General features: G+C 48.8%; 1 protein-coding gene across 1 annotated transcript in view; it reads right to left on the minus strand.

The window, feature by feature from the left end:
* Window positions 1–3,283: 3,283 nt before the first annotated feature.
* Window positions 3,284–20,652, minus strand: part of CAPN2 (calpain 2, (m/II) large subunit) — a 47,608-nt gene continuing 30,239 nt past the window's right edge. The window contains exons 9-20 of the mRNA XM_008592029.1: window positions 19,431–19,600; window positions 17,908–17,919; window positions 16,624–16,835; window positions 14,563–14,599; window positions 13,856–13,921; window positions 12,292–12,349; window positions 9,554–9,618; window positions 8,524–8,592; window positions 7,889–7,967; window positions 6,446–6,562; window positions 6,144–6,202; window positions 3,284–4,308 (exon numbers count right to left, since the gene is read on the minus strand). Of these exons, the coding sequence (XP_008590251.1) occupies window positions 4,285–4,308; window positions 6,144–6,202; window positions 6,446–6,562; window positions 7,889–7,967; window positions 8,524–8,592; window positions 9,554–9,618; window positions 12,292–12,349; window positions 13,856–13,921; window positions 14,563–14,599; window positions 16,624–16,835; window positions 17,908–17,919; window positions 19,431–19,600 (968 nt within the window). The 3' untranslated portion in view covers window positions 3,284–4,284. The remainder of the gene's footprint in view (window positions 4,309–6,143; window positions 6,203–6,445; window positions 6,563–7,888; window positions 7,968–8,523; window positions 8,593–9,553; window positions 9,619–12,291; window positions 12,350–13,855; window positions 13,922–14,562; window positions 14,600–16,623; window positions 16,836–17,907; window positions 17,920–19,430; window positions 19,601–20,652) is intronic.

The following is a 20,652-nucleotide window of genomic DNA, read 5'->3' on the forward strand; positions in this document are numbered from 1 at the left end:
CCCCCCCCCCCCCCCAATGCAGTATGGTACCAAGTTCATGAATTGTTTTAGAACTCGTTTTGGTTAGTGGAACTACTTAGAAGATATGAATGAAAAACCAATGGTCACTTTTCCTTATACATTTTTGAGTAGCAAAATTCTAGCAAGGAAGGTGGATGAAAAACAGAACATTCCACACATTTCAGAGGAATGGGGAGAGTGACAGCATGAACTGAACGTCAGAAAACATGGCAGGCAGAGTTCCCACTGATCCCTGTCCCCTGGTCATTCAGTCCCACACTAACCTAGGTACTGCTGTGAGCGACTTTTCACATTTAATCATGTTTACTAATCAGCTGACCTTAAACGAGGGTGATTAGCTTGGATTATCCAGGTAGGCCCAGTGTAACCACATGAGCTCTGCAAAGCAGAAGTGGAGCAGGAGGGCTGAGGCAGAAGGGAGGCCGGCAAGGCGTGTGTGTGGAAAGGACTGTCTGCCACTGCGGGCTTTGAAGACGAAGGGGCCGTGAACTGGGGAGTGGAAGCTGAGAACAAGCCCTGCTGAAAGGCAGCCACGAAATGGGGACCTCAGTCCTACAGCCACATGGGGCCGAGCTCTGCCACGCTGAGTGGGCTGCCTGGAGATGAGCCTCCCTGGGTCTCCAGAAGGAATGTGTTAGCCCGGTGAGACTGGAGTTGGACTTCCAGTAGATGGAACTGTGAGATAATGGGTATTTTTAGCCACTGAGTTTATGTTAATATGTTACAGCAGCAACAGGAAACAAATACAATGTGGATTCTAGTCCTGGGCTTCTGAATTTACCAGGCCATCCTGTGACCTTGCCCAGGACACTTGACCTCCCTGAGCCTTGTTTTTCTAATCTGGGATGTGGATTTCAGTGCCACTGCCTCTGCATACTTGGGAGTTGTTGAGGAAAATCACACCAAGTACTGTACATGAAAGTATGTGGTAAACTAAAGAGTCCCACAAATGCACCAAGAGGGAAGGTGTGAGAATCAGGGAACAGTGGCAACCTCAGTCTGTTTCCTGGTTCTAAGCTTAGAGCAACATACTTGTTTATCATCAAAGTATTCTTATTATCAAAGCTCCTTATAGAAATGTTTTTTTAAGAAAAGTACAGAAATAGGTTGGGGAGGGGTGGGAAGACTACTCCAGAGGCAGTGTTGCTCTCTGTAGCCTTACCTGTGATGTTTTCGCCAGTTGAGAGTGTACTCTTTAAGCAGTTCCATATTCTCCTCTTTTATGCTTGACATTGCATCATAAATATTAACATGATTTTTAATGGCTCCATAATATTCTATCATGTAGTTTATTGAATCGTTTAATGTTGAATGGTTGTTATAATTGATGCTGTAGTCATATATTAGTGGTAGCAGAATTTCTGGATTTTTGCAACATAAGGGGAAGTAAAGCAGTTGGAGGGTGGACCATGCTAAAAGGGGTGTGTGTAAACTTTAGCTGTGCTCAGATTCTAATGGCTGTGGAGCTACTGAGGAGTTTTAACTAGGGGAGGTGGGAGTGGGGAGGGGGTGTCACGTGAAAGCAGAGTTAGCAAGAGAAGCAGATGAGTAGGAACCAGGGGAGTGTAGATTCTCAAGAGGAGGGAACAGTGAATGGTATTAAGGTAGCAGAGATGTCCAGGGAGATAGTGGCTGGTTGGTGTTTCTAGGACTCGGTGTGAGAAGTTAACTGGTGATTGTAAAAAGCAGCATTTTTAGGAGATAGGCTGTTAGCCAGACTGTAGGTAATGAAATAGAGATCTAGCATGGCAGCTTCTCAGGAGGCTTGCTTGGCTCTGGAGGAAGTGGGGACAATGGTAGGGGTAGTTCAGGATGCAGTAGGCACTTAGGTCTGTTTAAATGCTGTGGGGAGAGAAGTGGGGGAAGAGAAACTGAAGACATGAGAGGGGCTAATCAATTAGAGGGCCTAGAAGAGAGGCCTGAGACTGTGTGCAGAGGTTCAGGGGACGCAGGGAAGGAAATAGTGAGGCTTAGGTTAGGATATATTCGTAGAGGCTGAGAAAGTGGAGACGGCTTACATTATCACCTGTTTTTTCCCTGTATAATGGGCATTGACAAATGTTATATATATTGTTATGTAGGATGCTTGGTCACTTCCCTCCGTTTGTCTTCAGTCTTTTCTAAATTTATGATGAGTGTATAAGTGTATACCTTGTTTCTTTTTTAAACACTATTCCTTATGTTGCTATTAAAATAGACCTTTAAAAGTGAGGTCATAATCTAGGTTGCTCTGTAGCTGCAAGTGCCATGGGGAGGGTGTGGCGCCCAGTGCACTGGTCCAGGTGTGGAGCGATATCCTCTGGGGGTCAGGAGGGCCTGCCTGTCTCCCCACTCGGAGCCTCAAGCAGACCCCTTCTGCTTTCCCTCTGCCCCTCCCAGCCTGGCCCCGTGGTCCCGTAACTCAACCACTGCAGTCACCACCCTTCACTTCTTTGTCCCCTGGTCCTTCAGCCACACTTCCCTTGCCCACCTTCAATTCTGAGTCAGTCCAAACATCTACCCCTCTATCCTGAAGCCTGTGCTGCTGAGCAGAGAAAAACCGCACACCTGAGTAGATTGGGTTACTACATACTTGTGTTCTCCAACATCCTCTGGGCACTCAAAATCTCAGCAAACAGGAAGACCTCAACTCATCCGAGTTGAGTTTGGGAAATCTGTCTTATCTTTTCAATAAATATTAGGATGGCATTTGCCTATCATCTCAAGTCATCTTTCCTGCTTTTTTCTGGGCACTCAAAATCTCAGCAAACAGGAAGACCTCAACTCATCCGAGTTGAGTTTGGGAATCTGTCTTATCTTTTCAATAAATATTAGGATGGCATTTGCCTATTATCTCAAGTCATCTTTCCTGCTTTTTATGATTCCTCAAGGACCACCAGCAGAAGAGCAGTGATTTACCTGCACGTTTTCTCAGCTCCCTGGCTTGTTCCCTACACTACTAGGAGCTGCCAAAGTGAAACTGAGGTGGCCGGTAAAGCAGGGACCTTCCTGAGAGGCACATAGACTCTGTGCCTCCTTGAAAGAGACCAACAAGTAGAGAGATTAGAGCTGCCCTTACTTTATGATCCAAGTGTCAGAGTTTCTGAATTGGATTTTTAAAATACAGTTGCACATTTTAATTGTAGGTAAGATGGCTTTTCCTCTCAATATGTGAATTTATAGGGGTAGCAGACCTTGTTAAAGTAAAAACAAGCTATAATTACGTATGCTTATAAACCAACCCACTGGGGCCACCCTCCAGGAAGGAAAACGTGGCAAGATGTGACTGCACAGGGCAACTGTTTATTGAACAGTATATTTGGAAGAAGATAAGGCAACAAGGCAATATTTTTATAATGTCGCTAGTATTTTCCCAAGGTCAAGCCAGGAAACAAGCTTGTGTCATTTCCATAAAAACTCCTAAATGATATCCCCCCTACCTCCATGCATAAACACTAGTGGTGGTGAAGTTCATAAAATTTTGAAGTGGCAAACAGCTTGTTTTCTCCTTGATCGTAAATGGTTTGCAAACTGGATGCCTGGTTTAGGTGTATTACTTCAGTACTTATAAAACTAAATGCATAAGGCCAAATATGCTCAAGGACTTGAGCGTAAGAAGAATGATCAGTAGTATATGAGGGTACTTCAAAAAGTTAGTGGAAAAACAGAACTAACAGATAACACAAATCTTTCCATGAACTTTTGTAATTACCCTCGTATAAAACCTGTCTCTTGTTTAACCTAAATGACAGAGGTATGCTCTCTCAACTGGACTTCTTAGGTGCCTTGGCAAGATTAGTTCATGATACATCGTATTTCCCAGATTTCTCAAAGGAAATGGCTGCTGTTTGGGAGATGCCACAGCTGCATTTTTAAACTTGAAGTTGCTTTAAGTGATCCCAGCAAGGGCTTCCTGTCCATGAGACTGACTTAATGCTAGCTCAGCTGTTAAATGCCTCCCTGCATTTTTTCCTGATTTATTATTGCTATGAACAGGAAAGTGTGTAAAAGTAAAAAGTGTATACTATTTACAGATTTAAAGCTTTCTCTGAACTTATCAAGGGTTAAGCGACTCGCATTTAGTATGCTGTGCAAACCTTTTACTTTGATGTGTGAATGTCCTGCTGTCTCAAATAAACAGTATCATTATTTTCAGCTGTAATCATCAGTTTAAGTAAATGTTCCCATAATTTCAAGGTTGAGATACAAGGTGTTTCTCTGCGGAAGTTTAGTCCTTGGCTGATTTTCTTTCATGAGAAGTCTTCAGGCAAACAAGCTGTAACTTCAAAGTACTGAAAAACAGAGCCACTGTGAGGAAGAAAAAAAAAGCCAGCTTAGTGGCCATTTTTTAAATTAGGGGCTAACTACCTATAGATAGATTATTCTGAAAAACTGGCTGTTGTACTAGAAAAGCTGATCAAGAGTTAGGATATTAGCACATGAACTCACATTTTTTCTACCTAATTTCTAGAGTCTAGCTTTTTACAGGTCAGTAGTCTGTGTGTTATTCGAATCACATGGTTATGAATCATTCATTACAAGGGTAATTGAATACGTGAAAAGTGAAATTCAAATGTAAATTAGCATTTTCATGTCTCTGCCTCAGAGTATCGCATCAGCAGTTAGTTTGGGGTATGGACATCCCTGAGACCAGTGGTTTTCACCCTTGATCTGTGTTGGAGTAATATGGGACTTCCCCTTCCCCAGAGGAGGCTGAAGCCAAGGTTGAAAAACACTGCACACTACAGAGGAGACTTTCTGCACCTTACTCATCTTTAACAAAAACAACTAGAAGTGAGGATCTCTAGGAACCTGTGAAAAGTGGGGCTTAGTTAGGAGTGGGAGGGAAAGCCAGTGGGTAAGATGTTCCTCAGAGGAACTAGGGAGGGAGTGGGCCGAGTAGGCAGGCCAGGCAGACAGGGTGGGGTGATATACAATATACAGCAAGAATGACCAAGGGGTTAGGGTTTCCAGAACTCAACTTACTGGAGTGGGAGGGAAAGCCAGTGGGTAAGATGTTCCTCAGAGGAACTAGGGAGGGAGTGGGCCTAGTAGACAGGCCAGGCAGACAGGGTGGGGTGATATACAATATACAGCAAGAATGACCAAGGGGTTAGGGTTTCCAGAACTCAACTTACGGCATGTTTTATGTGACGATTGTGTTGACCTCACTTTAGACTGCAATCTTGGGGTAGGGGTATCTCTTAGGCTATGTATGGTTTTAAGCAAGTTAGTGCTATCTGTAACCAGCCACGCTATGTCTTCAGCTGGCTAAAGGCACTTTATAATGCATTACAGCAGAGCGAACCAGCTAATTTAGTTGCTGGTTTCCTCCAGCATTCAAAATTGAAGAGAGTTGCCAGTGCCTTAGGCCTGTCCTTGTCACTGTGCTCCTCCGTTCCATGACTCTGCCTCACCCAGCCCTTTGTGGCCTCCCCAGGTATAGTGGAAATGCTGGCTGAAGCCAGGTGATGATGGAACTACACCCCACCTGACTGCTTTCTGTCAGTGACAGAACTTCCTGTCATTGGGATGACAAGAAAACATTTTACACTTTGCTTTTTGTGAAATTGGTATGCCAGCTTGATTCAGATTGATGGTCATTTCAGAGATGAGCATTGCTGGGGTTCCAGACACAGGAGCACAAAATATATAGCAAGCTCACTTACTATTGTTAGTTTTCTTTTAAAGGGAGAGGAAATAGAGAAAAGCAATTTGCTCAGAAAGCATTTAAAGTAGATCTCTTGTAAGAATAACATCTTCTCAAAGCCTAACTTGAACTTCACCCAGAGGGTCTCTATATAAGCACCTTCTCCCATGCATGCTCATTAGCAGCTCGTTTTTCTGAGTGATCCTGTGGCCACCCTCCTCTTAGTTAACCTGGTGCAACATGTAAGTCAAGGCTCCTGGGAGGAGGGAGGCAGGTGTGTGTTCTTGGTCTGGAGAGTCAGTAGGGAGCTAGGAGGTGACTGCAGGTAGAAGGGCATGTGGGTTCCCACAGACATTTATAGGCCTATTCCCGACAGGCCAAAAGATTTTTGAAGTGAAACTTTAAAACGCAGGTCTCCCAAGTGGCGGCCCTTTCTGCTCCCACCTCCCTTGTCCCCTTGGGAGTGAGTGGCTGGTGTGAGCCGCAGACTTACAGAGAGAAGGTTGAGCTCTATCTTCCCAGTATCCTCGGGATCCAGCTGCTTAAATATCTCTGTGAAGGGAGAAGAAGTGAGTGAGCTGCTGCAGAGATCACATTATCCTCTTCCCCAATTTGGCAGCTGATTTTGTTGAACGTCGCAGCTATTATTTCTTCCCTCCTTCCCCAAAGTAGTGAAGACATTCTCGGCTCCCGGACAGGCGTGCCTCTGGCTCAGGTGGATTCAGCCCCGGTGACAGGCAGGCTGCTCTAACACCGAGAAAATGGAAATGGCTCTTTCCCCAAATATCCACTTACTGAACAGTGTTTCTAGCCGAACCAAACACCGAACAAAATTATCAAAATCAATGATGAGCTGGTCATCTGCGAACCGAGCAACGATGACTTGGTGGAGCTCACAGGGCAGCTTGAAACCTGCAGTTAAATGAACACATGGACCAGTAAGTATCAGATGCAGCCTGTAGCTCTGTTCATAGGTCATGGAACTGACGTGGCAACTGAAATGCTCTTCTGTGAGACTTGCTTCACTTTGCAAAGCCAGTACCTTCTGCTACTTCCTTTGCTTCCAAGCTGCTCACCACTGTCCTGTTTCCCACTGACTGGCGTGCAAGGCTTCTCCTGCCCAGGCCTGTCTCCACGCTCACGCTGCTTCACGTTCTGAACCACACTTCCTTTCTGTTTGCCTACCTCTGAATCCTCGGCGTCCAGATTGTACCTGGACATATGTGGCAGAAACTGTTCATGGTAAACGAATGTTCATTCTCACGCTGCTTCACGTTCTGAACCACACTTCCTTTCTGTTTGCCTACCTCTGAATCCTCGGCATCCAGATTGTACCTGGACATATGTGGCAGAAACTGTTCATGGTAAACGAATGTTCATTTTCCCTTTTCCCACAGCAAAGTAACTCTTACTGGGCCATGACTGCACAGGTGAGGTAACGCTACGTTTCCCAGCTTCCCTGGCGGCTCTTTGAGGCCTTGTGACTGAGTTCTGGCCACCGGGACATGTAAGCGGAAGTGACATGTGTGCCCTTTCTTAAAGGCAAGGAGCCTTCTGTCAACCTGTTGGCAGCACTTGACTGTGGTGACAAGCTGTCCCAGGTCCCTCGAATGAGGGCAGTACTGCAAGGGCTGGTGACGCAACATAGCCAGAGAAGCCTGACGCCCTGACAGTAGGAGGCACCATCCCAGCCTGAGACTGCTTGAGCCTGGACTGTTAAGTGAGAGAAAGATGCATCTTGTTTAAACCACTGCTATTTGGGGTCTCTCTATAGCAGCCAGTAGAGTGAACCACCTCATGTCATGTTTGTTCCCAAAGCACACCAGTCTCCTGCTACGCTCGTCTACCACAGCATGTGTCCTTTTTACTCATACCTAATTCTGCAAGGGACTTACCCAAAGGGTTGGGCTGAGACATTCCATTTCTGCCTAACCAGCCTTTCACCAGAAGGAGGAGCTTGGGGGCAAGTGTGCTGAGAACCGGCTTTGCTGCTTGCCCTGCCAGGCTGCTCTGAGGGAAACTTGGATTCCAGCAGGCACAGAGGGCACAGCACACTGGATGGCACTGAGCTTTACCAACTAGTCTTTGAAGGGGAACGCAAAGCATGTGTTTGTGTTACATCAGAACCTACTTTATTTTGTAGCTTACCAAACTCTGTACTGCATGGTATGGAGTAAGTGTTCATGCGTTCCACACATAGATAACACACAGAAAGCAAACACAGTTATGTAGCGTTACCTGCTTCTTCTAATGCTTTCCTCATCTCATAAGAATTCATGGTGCCAGACCTGTCAACGTCGATTTCCCGGTAAATTTTCTGGAACATGCAAAAATAGTTATAGGAGCAATGAACCAAAGCAAAATAGGTGGCAAATTACTTCTGTGGTATGTGCTGAGAAGGGATGAAGCTTTTCCAGTTCTGGGCCATGAGTCTGGCCTTGGAAGAATCACCCATGTTTCCGCCTTAAATAGCTAATAGTATTTTGCCTTTCTCTGTGAGCTAGTTTGTAAGTATGCCTATCAAATCAGCTAGCCAAGTGCCATGGGCTCACGTTCTTATGTAGTTCTTGTACTTGAGCTGTTAAAAATCCAAACTACAAGGGGCCACACACCTTTTCAGGAAACCCTTGATGGTGGCCTTTAGGTGACCCAATAATCAGGCGAGGGCAGAGAACAGACTGCTTGTTTCTGTTTGTTTGCATCTGCCCAGCCCTGTGCTTCCTTACTCATTCTGAGCTCCATTATGGGTAGAATCTCAATCCCCTGGGAATGCTCCCTCTCTCCACAGGCATTGCTGCATCTTGAAGTATGTGCAAGAACCTTCCCCGACACAGACCCACCTTCCCCTCCACCAAGCCCTTCTGGGACCTTACTTGGTATTTTTGAATCTTCGTCCAGAGAATGTAAAACTCCTTCAGCCCCAGCTTGCCACTCCCATCCGACTTCCTTCAGTCAAGGAAATCTCCTTGAGTCTGTGTTCACCTGGGCATTGTGTCACCTGGATCTTCTAATAAATTATAGCACATTCACAAGGAGGCTTTGCAGAAGGGCCCTTTTTCTGTTCTTCTCATTGGCCAAACCTCCATTTAAAGTGTTGGAGGAAGGGCAAGATAGACACCTGCTGGCTCCTGCTAACTCTGGATGCTGTTTTGATCTGGGAGCATTGTGGGGGAACCAGATCCTGCTAAAAATAAGCTATTGGGTGATCTACAGAAGGCTTTAGATGGCTTCTAGTGGCTGGGCCCTTGCTGTTTTTTTGAGAATTATTTGGAATATTTCAAGAGAACTTTTGTGAAGGGAGCTAGTGGGTGCATGCCTGAGTCTACTAGATAAAATGTCACAGAAGCTTAGGCTGTCCTTTACCATCACTTCTCACCAAGCATCAGAAAAAAAGGGAAGGCAGATGGCTAGTTTGCCTCAGGGACAGACAGGTGGCCTAGAAGGAGCTCGAGCAAAGGGGAAGGAGATGCTTGTGTGGGTTGGCCAATTACCTACAAGTGAAAAAGACAGTCTTGACCAGGGAAAACAGTCACATCAGAAATATAATGGCTTAGAGACTATCTCCCTAGGGGAAGTAGTGCAAATGCTGTCACTCAGGAAACAAATCCAAGCTGCTTTAATGGTGGGCATACTGTCAGGAATTTCCTGCACCACCCCGGAGCGGGCTGGCAGCCCCGCACTTTGAGTCTGTGGGGCGGGAGGGCTGTGGCACCTTGCTTTCCTTCATCTGAGGTTTAGTACATTTCCCTAGTGAGGGAGATCAGTGCTGACGAAGTCCCACAACTCAGCAAGTTGGGGACAACTGGCCATCCTGAACGAGGAGAAGGCAGTGTGTTCCAGTCTTCCCACAGTGAGGTTTTAAACTCCCCCAGTCTCTGTTCTCTGGAGCACATTAAAGGATACATCCAGCATGTCGACCATGATTTTGCAGGTCTCAATACTGAAGCCATCTGACTTGATATCTTGCCCTGAAAGACAAGATAAGTGTGACAGAAAAATCTTCCCAGGGTAGCACTGTCCAACAACGTTCTGCAGTGACGGAAACGCCTTTGTCTACAGTCTCCAGTACAGTAGCCACTTAAGTTACTTTCAGTGGTCACATGTGGCTAGTGGCTACCACTCTGGGACAGTGCAGCGGGTGTGTTACATTTGCTGACTTCTCTGTATATTTACAAACAGGTTTTAATAAGAAGCCTATGAACTCATGATCTGTTTTAATCTTAAAACAAAAAAGATTTCTATGTTCAGCTCACTGGAAAGCCCTAGAAGCAATGACCACTCACTCTTAAAGAAGCAGACCAGGAGACGGATGGTGGTGACGGTCGCACACACATTACGAATGTATTTGATACCACTGAATGGTACAGTTACAGATAATTAAGACAGTAAATTCTATTATGCATATTTTACCACAATAAAAAGATTTTTTTTTTTTTGCCTTTTTTCCGTGTCCGGCAACGGATCGCAACCCTCAGTGTTGCCCCCGTACCGGACCGGGGACCGGCAATGGGATTGCAACCCTCGGCGCTGCTCCTGCGCCTCGCTCAGCCAGTGAGCGGGAACCGGTCTGTATGTGGGATCCGAACCCTCGGGTGGGAGCGCCGCCGCGCTTCCCAAGCGGTGCACTATCCAGTGCGCCACCGGGCCGGCCCCAATAAGTGCTTTTTAAAATACATAAATAAAAGAATGATAAATGGCTGGGCCTTTACGTGCTCACAGGGGATAAAGTCACCCATGGCTGCTGGGCAGGGAAAAGAAAGACGGAGGGCAGGTGCACTGATTCTAGGCTACAACCTGTGAGAGGAAGAGGTGTACTTGGACTGTCCATCTGCAGGCACTTATAAAGTGTCTGTGTCTCTAGCTGAAGAAGCCTGAGGACCTGGAAGCTCCATGAGCCACTGTGCTCTATTGGGTGAGTCCTGTCTATCTGGTGGCTGGCAGATGGTCTGAGACCCTTGTCACAAATATGAACCTGGCCCCCCACAAACTTCATGAGGAGCCTACCCTTTTTGCTATGTCCTTGTGAAAGGGCAGAACCTAACATGTCTCAAAGCTGCCACTGTGGGCACGAACCCCTTCTTAGGTATGAGCACGAGGCTCTAGCCCAGAGGCTGGAGTCACCAGGCAGCCCCAGGGCAAGGGTGCTGAGCTCAGAGGCACATGTGAACACTGCTCCCCCAGCTAGGAACAGGCTGAATACAAGCACGACCTGAGTGTTCCCAACTCCCACCCCGCCCTCCATCTGCACAGAAGCAATGAGGCTTTGTCTCCTCGGCTCCTGATGGCTGCATGTCTGAAGATCCCTGTGACCTCACCTCTGCCTGATGGCCCGAGGGTGCAGGCTGGGGCCAGCTTGGGGAAGTCTTGCACTGGACTGGCTGTGCCTGGGGCATACCGACCCTCCTGCTGAGGAGTTCTGTCAAGTACAGAATCTCTAATACAGCCATTTGTTCAGTGGCCACAGGGCAGAGACCAGTCATCGGTGGTTCCTGTGAGGAGTATGTTGTGCATGTATGCTGGAACAGGAAGATCTGGCCGGCCCTGGACACTTCTTTGGCTCTAGCAGGAGGATATACTTCTTTCTCCTGGGGTTAGACTGTCTTGTCCACTGTCCTTGAAGTCCATGAGACTTCTGGAGGTGATCCACAGGGCTGATGTTTGGGATAGAATGTGTGTGTGTTTCCCCCTCCTCCCCACTGGTGATCAACAGTAGGCGCGGAACAATCAATCCTCTGATGTTTTTCTGCTTACTGGAGGTGATCCACAGGGCTGATGTTTGGGATAGAATGTGTGTGTGTTTCCCCCTCCTCCCACTGGTGATCAACAGTAGGGGCGGAACAATCAATCCTCTGATGTTTTTCTGCTTAAGAAACAGTTACAAGATGTTTCCATTCAATTCTGTTCCTTCTTTTCAGGAGCCCTACAGTCTAGGCTAGGTGCAGCCACTTTTGGAGTCTTGAAGCCACTTGCTTGGCCCATTGGCTCAAATGAAGTGACATTTGTCACCGTAAAGAACGGGTCAGATAAGACTTACTTAAATACTTAAAGTCTGATTTCCCAGTTGTATATAAGATGGTCCTCTTATTTTTCCATTCTGGCTAATCAGTGAGATGGGCAGCATATCAATGATTCCCCACTAAATTCAGCCAGGGAACTCAGGAATTGGGAGTGCTTTCTAGCTCCCATTGTCTTGGCTGACTCAGCTTTTTCTTACCAATTAGTTATCAAAACAGCTGCCGTTTACGGAGTGCAGGCTTCGTGCTAGCAGTTTCTACCTGTTACCTCGTTTAAGATGCTCAGCCACTCCTAAGAGGAAAGTAGTAAGATGACTATTTTGCGGATAAGGAAAGTCAGAGAGGTTATGTAACTTGATTTAGATCACAAAGCTAGTAAGTGGGAGAAACCTGGATTTGATCTTTGATCTTTAGACCCTGGAAACCTTTGTTCTTTTTTATCACATCACACAGACCCTCCTTCATCCAATTCTCTGTTGGTGGGGGTGGCGGTGGCAGTATTTACGTAGAAGAAGGGAGTGATAGTTTAGTCACAGCAGCCACTACGTGGAAGGGAAGGGCTCTCACGTTCCCTCCCGCCCATGGGGAAGGAGCAGGATGAGGGGTTTGCAATGAGGGGACACTTACGCCTTGCTAGAACTCTTCTCAGGATGGTCTGCAGCTCAAAGGCAGAAATCTCTGCGTCCTGTGGACATGCAAGCAGAGCATCATTATTGGCTCCTGTGGGAGCTGGATGGAGCACAGGGCAGCAAACGTGTAACGGATGCATTAGGCAGGATTGCAGGGGTCTCTGTGCATTTCTAACAAGGCCCCAGGTGATGTTGCTGCTACCGTCCCCAGACCACACTTCGATTTAATGTACTGTGTGCTCTAGGTACAGTTCATTCACCATTTCTTTGCTGTAGAGAATATAAATAAAAACATTTTGCGGTCATTCTTGAGTTAGTTCTCTTACACCGTTCCTCCTATCAAACATGCTTTCTTCATCCTTTAGATCTCAGGCTTCTGTTTAAAACCAGCTGTTTCCAAGAACATTCTCTGTGGCCCATTGTGCCAGGCTCCTCAGAAGCAGTTCAGGTACTTCCACAATGACTTATGCATATTTGTGTAACTAATGGACAAGCCCCGTTGTTTAAAACCAAGATTAATTGTAGTTATTTTTGCCTTTTTGGCGCACGTATGTGCGTTTGATTCAATCAGTGGGGGAAAAAAGACTCTAATGCCCCTTTTCTTTGAGAAACCAGGAGTGGGGGAGACAGAGGCAGGGCGTGGATCGGACGGCGCCTGGCGTAGCACTTTGAGGAGTCTTTGCTAAGCAAAGGGAGGCCCGGGTGAGCTCAACGGCAGATGCTGGAGAGAGCTGAGTTCCTCCACGTGAAGAAGGATGACTTATTTCTGCAGTTGTTGGGAAAAAGGGCTGAATGACTTTGTAATGTGCCTAAATGGCTTAAGGTTTTTTTTAAGAACAGGAGTGTCTATTTTTAGTTGTTTGCATTCTTGAGATTTGAAACCCTTCCATCTCCCCAAAGATTTTTTTTTTTTTGTCCTTTTTGAGACTGGCCACACCGCGCTCAGCCAGTGAGCGCACCAGCCATCCCTATATAGGATCCGAACCTGCGGCAGGAGCGCTGCTGGGCTCCCAGCGCCGCACTCTCCTGAGTGCGCCACGGGCTTGGCCCTCCCCAAAGATTTTTGTGGAAATCAAGGTAAGGGGCCAAGTTTCATGCCTCAGTTGGCATGGAACAGAGAAAAGAGAAGAGCCATAGGATGAGCCCAGGATCCTAAGGAGAGCCAGAGCTGACCATGAAAATGGAAGCCCCTGGCAGTGTGCAGAGGTCTTGAGGATGTGGCCAGGGGTTTGAGCTGAAATCTGAGTTACACCGGCAACTGTCTTTGGTTCTGTTTGTTTCCTCTCCCCCTTTAAACTGAAGTCTCCTCAGGCCGGCCCGTGGCTCACTCGGGAGAGTGCGGTGCTGATAACACCAAGGCCCCGGGTTCGGATCCCATATAGGGATGGCCGGTTGGCTCACTGGCTGAGCGTGGTGCTGACATCACCAAGTCAAGGGTTAAGATCTGCAGGGTTCATCTTTTTAAAAAAATAAATAAAAAATAAACTGAAGTCTCCTTGAGGACAGCCCTGTCTTTTCCTTTGCATCAACCAGAGTCCAGAACAGTTTCCGGGAACACCTACCTCCCCTGCCAACTGGGCGAACAGTTTCCTGAAGCCATCGTCAATGTCGTCCTCGCTGATGTCAATCTGGAAGGTGAGGCACAGACATTAGAATGGATCAAAAAAACCCTACATTACTAGTCTGATCCCCTAGGCGAAAAAATCAATCAATCAAAAAGAAATTAGAAAGAATCAGAACAAAGGATGACAGCAAGTACCTGCTGCTGCTCCTTGGCAGCCCACCCCCTGCAGAATGCCCCTTCTCTCCCTCTCTTGTGCCTGAATTCTAAGGTTATTGGATTGAGATAAAGGACAGTGTGAAGAATTAATAGGAGGGTTTTTTCCCCTAATTAAAACACATGAGAGGTAATATCCATTATGTGGGAAGAGTCATATTCTAATTTCTCACATAGGTATCTTCTCTAACATTCATTCAAAATGGCCTTTCATGATCTATTCTAATAGGGACTTGGAAGCACAAAGACTAGCTGGAATGTTCTGGATGGGTTTTGACAGTGGTTACTGAGCACAGCAGTGGGCAACGGAGTGGCCCAGGCCCCCAGTGCAGAGGCCAGCGCTGGTGCGGGAAGCAGGCCCGGACCCCCAGTGCAGGGCTGTGTCTGGCCTCAGCTGTGTTCAGGAAGCCTCCCTCTACTCTTGTTATTTTGCTCCTCTGCCCTCTGGGTTGTCCAGGACAGAGTGGGTGGAATTGAAGGAGCTGCAAGTACCTCTTCAAGGTTGGCCTCGATTTCATCATCAACAACTCTGGAAATAGAAGGAAACGATGTGTTATTGGAAGGCAGGCGAGGGCGAACAGGAGTGTTGCAGAAATCACTGCTAAAATGCAAGTGCCACATTAAATCCAGCACAGGGTGGGCGGAGGGGGTTTCTCTGCATCCCAAGTTGCTGCTATCACATCCCTAAACAGTGGGGGATGAAGGCAGAAATGATGGAAGGAGTGCCATGACCAAAACAACTTGGGCGGTTGAGCTTTTTGTTTGCTAGTGTTCAGTCTTTGTCTGATAGCAGTCTTTTCATGTAGTCCCATGTGAAACTGGTTGCCACCGTAAGGTTTTCACACTGAGAATCACGCAGTATAAACCACTGCCTACTCGTTCTGCTTCAGGTTGGACAGGCGGGCAGCGCGGAGGCCCGCGTGTAATTTCAACTGAAGCTCAGGCAGTGGTTTGCTTATCTGTGCATGTCCCTGTGTGCGGAGCTGGGCCCCTCTTGCTCTGTCGTGAGGATAATTAAGCTTACTAGGGTCTTCCTTGGGCCCCTGGGATCTTAAACTAGGCTACCAAGAGTCCTATCTGAGGGCCAACACCTCACAGAAGAAAGGATAATGGACCTCCTGGTGCTGATAGTTGGAATCTAGAACCGAAGGTTTAATACCCTGGGACAGAGGAAATTAGAGACACCTTTGAGGAGTGGGTTGTCCTGGCACGCTAGGAAGCTCACCCTGGACAGAACTGAGAGGGTTGAGGCCTCTCTGGGACAATGGCCTATGAATGGCAGGGAGGCAGAGCACTGGGTTTGACAAAGGACAGTATAATTCCAGTGCCACCAGGTCACATCCCCATTTCCTTATCAGTGGGGACTAAGCTGAATACATCATGCTTCCTTCAAGCATCCTAAGAGCTAAGAAAAAAGGCCCCTTCACCATGGCATGCTTTAGCAAAAAAAGAGAGACTGTCATGGCAGGGCTGCTGCCGTGCTTATCAGTGGGGACTAAGCTGAATACATCATGCTTCCTTCAAGCATCCTAAGAGCTAAGAAGAAAGGCCCCTTCACCATGGCATGCTTTAGCAAAAAAAGAGAGACTGTCATGGCAGGGCTGCAGCCGTATCATGGCAGGGCTGCTGCCGTGCTGTACTGACACTCTTCTCCCTTCCCCGTGGGGAATTATCTCTCTGTTGTGCATTGTCTTGGAGCAAGGACAGTCCCTGCTTCTCTCTCCCACTGCTCTCTCCCCTCTGCAGGAGCCAGTGGGCCAGGTGGCCAACCCGAATCCAGCCCGTTGGACATACTGCACAGGACCTTTGGACCTGAACGTGTGGCACAAGGTCAGAGGGGCACAGCACCTGCTGTGGACCACACCCTGGTCCCCCAGCACATCCTCGGCTCCTGCTCTTCCTGTCCTGTCCCCCATCCTCCCATCAGCTCTGGACTTCCCAGTGGCCTTTCGATGAATTTGCTTTTGTTTAAATTGCCCAAGGTTGACTCTGTCTCTGCCATTCAGGTGCCCAGATGAATATACATGGTTGAGGTAGCAGCCAAAGTGGCAGAAGCCACTGAGGATTGAGACCACATGGACAGTGGCAGGGAGCTGGGATCCAGCGAGGGAGGGGGAGGGGCCCAGAGGCCTAATGACTGTAACAGGGAAAGGTTCTGGGGACGGGGACCATCGAGATCTCAATGTTGAGATCATCCTTAGGCCTGGGAAAGCAAGAATTATGCCGGCACTGCCCAGCTTTCTCCAGATGACAAGTCTGGGTTCACAGTAGGAACAGGTCATGAAAGGGACAAGCTGACTATTCAGAGACACAGCTGTGAAATCCGATCCTGCAATTCACTCTACAACCACCCTTTCCAACCAAAAACATCCTGAGTGGCTTTTCTCTTTGTAAAATTCTTCAATACATCAACCTTCCACACTAACCCCTCAAGGCAGGCAGGTATTATAGTAAAAGAAGGTGACATTCAGGAGCAAAGAGCTCTGTACGGGCCAGGCTGAGACCTGCTAGGAACAGGAAGCAGTGGGAGAAAGAAGGGACCCGATGACCTACTGGTAGTCAGCTTTCTTTTCAGAAAAGACCCGCACGCAGAAATCCCCATCCTTGTGGGGCTCAAAGGTGGACGGCACAAGGATGTACTCCCCGGGGGGCAGCCTGAAGCGGTTGAGCACCTCCCGGAGGTTGATGAAGGTGTCTGAGCGCTCCCGCGCACGCGTCGTCAGGAAGAAGTTTTTGCTGAGGTGGAGGTTGGTCTGTCCCGTTAACTGATGGATAAACAGAAACAGTGAGAGCAGAGGGGAGAAAGCCTCCAATAGATGTCTTTTTCACCCCTCAAGACAAAAGGATTACAGTGACAACGTCTGGACCATTTTAGATAAAAAGCAAACTTTCTACCCAAAACCACAAATGGCCGCTGAGGAGCTCAGGGGCACCTGCAACAGGGGGTCCCACGTCCACAGAACTCTGCCCACAGACACCCCCTCTTTCCACACGGAGTCCCCAGCCTTCCTCTAATTGACTCTCAGGGGGTTAGATTCCACACACATGACTCCAGTTTGGTCCTGTGTGGTGTGTGACACACTAATAAAAGTAGAGACAGGTCGGGGCAGAGAAGGCCCCCTGTTAAACCGAGTGGGGTCCGTTGGACCAAGGTTGGGGCCAGAACTCAGGAGCAGTGTCCAAAAAGCCCAACCTGCTCCCCATTGCCCTGCCTTGCTGTGAAACAAATGTCTTGCGGTGGGTCAGCTGCCACGTGTGTCTACTTTAATAAAAGTCACACAGCTGCTATGCATCCCATCTGACCCAGTTAACACTGATTGTGGGTCTACTCAATGCTCTTGCATAATTTATGCAAGATGAATATCCCCGCAGTAGTCTGGGGAGGTGGATGGTTCACCATTTTCACTGACAAAGGAAGTGAAGTGCAGAGAAGATATGTAACTTGTCCAACGTCACACAGCCTAGGGAGTGGATACCGGTCCCTTTCTCTGTGCTCCCACATCATCTTACAGGGCAGTCTGCAGGGTTCATCTTTTCCCTGATTCAGGCTTGTTCTCAGAGTGACACAGGACTCTTTGAAGAGCCTCCTGCAGTCCTAGGACTGTGAGTTGTGTTTCAGGTCACAGGGAGGCAGCAAGCCCCCCAGGAACTTCCTGAGATACCTTGTCTTGAGCTTAGACCAGCAGGATCTGGAACCCAAGCAACTTCCCCAGCGCCCCAGGAGGGGTGAGGACTCACAGCCGCCAGCCCCTGCCCAAGCTTCATGACCCTCCCTGAGCCCCAGCAGTCTACGCCTCTTACGAGTTGGTGGATCTGAGCCCCCAGGGACAGACATACCTCCTCTGGAACCTGCAAAACAGAGAGGCACAAGTCAGGTTCTGGGAGAGCGGCAAAGGAAACTGCCAGCACCGTGATTGTCTCCTTTTCTCTGCAGTGTTAAGCACTATCAACTAAGTTGACAGTCATTGTCTTCCAATGAACTCAAGCATTCCCACATTGAAAAAACCTTCTTATGACCCGGTGGTAACTTGGACGAGCCCCAACCACCACCATTCCCAATTTATAGGGCGTAAAACTGGGGCACAGATGTGAGGTGTGGCAAAGCCTGCACGCTGCCCCTCCAGGGAGGGTAGGGCCGGCCCAGCCGGAGGAAGTGGGCGAGGGTGCCTGCTCGGGCTAGGAGGCGGCAGCGTCGGTGCCAGGCCCCTGCCAGCCATGTGCAGCCTGCGTTTCCTTGAGCAATCCCTTCCCCTCTCTTGCCTCAACTCTTTAAGAGCCCGTGACAGGATTTCCAAGCCAGGGGCAGGGGGTGGGGGACTGTATGTCACAATTCAGTTTGTGTTCATCTGAGATCCACAGCTCCTACTCCAGAGAGCAAAGGCTGTGGAATTATGTACACTTTTAGAACTGACAGTGTTTGCTCAGCTCCATTTCTCCGATGGTGAAGAGACGTAAGACCTGTGTCCACCGGTGGCAGCGATGAGTGAGCAGAGCCTTCTCCCTGACCCTCGTCTGCGATCTACCAGTGGTGTGTTGGGGAGCTGTCTCTCGACGAGGGCTGGAAGCCCTGATCTGTGGTATTTGCCCTTTTCCATGGTGTAAATACCCCCCATGGCCATTTTCAGGCTGTCAGTGTGACCCCCTTGAACACAGGGCTGAGGCATTTGGCTTTGGGAGGCAGGAGCTGGCTCCAGCACAGCCCTGGATGCCACCTATCAGTCCAAAATGCACCCACATCAGCACCCTAAAGTCCTCCTCGCCCTCTCCCTCCACTGCTAATCCAGGGCTGTGAAAAACTCTTTTCTGTGCAACAGAAAGATGTGGGGAAGGCAGGGGCCCAGCCCCATCTGCAGGGGTGGCAGCAGCAATGTGGCCCCTCTGGCAGCGCTAAGTGGGCTTTCCTCTAAGCTGGTTCAGAATAAAAGGAGGACATGGTGGTGAACAGACACTGGTTCCAGCCAGCAGAGCCCTGCAGGGTGCATAATGACCCTCTGTCCTCCTGTCCCAGCTCTCCACCACTGTCCTGATGTAGTCCAGTATGTTTTGTTCTCAAGTTAAGTCTCCTCTGTTCTTTGGAGATTGGTTGGCCAATCTGGAGGGTGTGAGAAGGGGTGCAGAGGCCATTTAAGAGAGGAACTCCTAGCAAGCTGTCTGGGGGTGCCCAGTGAAGGGCTCGGAGGCCCCCGGTGACACAGACCAGCTTCAGGGGCCTCCCTGTGTGAGCTGCTCCTAAGCCTGGCCGGGCCCGTGGTTTGCTTTTCTTTGGCTAAGCTTCCTGTCTGGGGTCAGCCTTTCAGGCTGGGGCTGAGAGGAGACTAGGGGGAAGCGGAGGCTGAGCCCCACCCCAGCCCTGCCCACACCTCATAGATGCCAAAGCCGATGGTGTGCATGTCCTCGCCCATCTTCCTCTGCCGCCGCCGGTGCTTCTGGATGAGGCCCACCAGGAAAGTGCAGCCATTCTCCCCGTCCTCCTGGTCTTCGTCCTCCTCCTCCAGCTTGATCAGGTACTGAGGGTTCATCCAGAAGGTGTCTGTAGCCAGAGAGAGGCACAAAGCTGAACCCAGCCCTGAGCGGGGTGGGGGGGCAGGGCTCTGGGGGTCTTGGGTGGGAGGCCACGTGGAGATGGGGGAGATGGAGCTGATGGAGGGAGCAGGGGAACCAGGGTCATGGGGGGCGGAGGGGGTGCTGCAAGAGGATGGCTGCACTTGTCTGAACTGCACGAGGACCTAAATTAGAAACTTGCCCTTGCAGTTCTCCCTTGTGCCCCCCGTTTGGCTTGTCTTGGGGACTGATTGTCACCCTGAAGGCAGGGTGGTTAGTGCAGCCGCCCCCCTGCTGCAACCTACCCTTCACAGGGCTCTAATGGGGAGGTCAGAGGTGGGCCCCCTAGCATGGCTGAGGGGACATGGTGTCTTCTCTCTACACACTAGCTAGCCCCTACCCCTCAGTGGACCCAGAGGATAGGGACATCCCATGCACAATCACAGCTTCTTGTTCTGTGATCCTTGACCTCTCAGGCCCATCCCCTTTCCCACTGCCATGGTGTCTCTGCCCTCCCCACTTCCAAAGTCCATTTACAGGAGGGTAATTGTGCTGACTGCCTTCCCATACCTAATCGGATGGCATTATCTCGTACAGGGGTTAGCAGCTATAGCCCCATGTTTTTGTAAATAAAATTTTATTGGAACTCATTCCTTTAAGTATGGCTGCCTTTAGGCTACAGCAGTAGAGTAGCTGCCACAGAGACTGAATGGCCCCAAAAGCCAAAAGTATCTACCATCTGACCCTTTGAAGAGGGTTTGCTGACCTCTGATCTAGTGGGCAGGAAAGGTATTTCTGTGGGTAAGAGAGGGCAGTGGTGGCCTTTGGAACTGCCGCTTGGTGACTACATGCTAGAGTGAAGGAATATGAGCACCAGAGCTAGTCCCAGTCTGACTACTTGCTCTGTGGCCCTGGTATGCCATCTAGAGCCTCAGTTTCCTCATCTGAAGCAGAGAGTCAGTATATGACCAGGACCTGCCACCATAATACTTAAAGAATGACTCCATGGTCAAGACTGCTTAGGCTCAAATCCAAACATGC

The sequence above is a fragment of the Galeopterus variegatus genome, unplaced genomic scaffold (assembly GCF_000696425.1).
Source record: "Galeopterus variegatus unplaced genomic scaffold, G_variegatus-3.0.2 Scaffold7516, whole genome shotgun sequence".
Classification (NCBI taxonomy): Eukaryota; Metazoa; Chordata; class Mammalia; order Dermoptera; family Cynocephalidae; genus Galeopterus; species Galeopterus variegatus.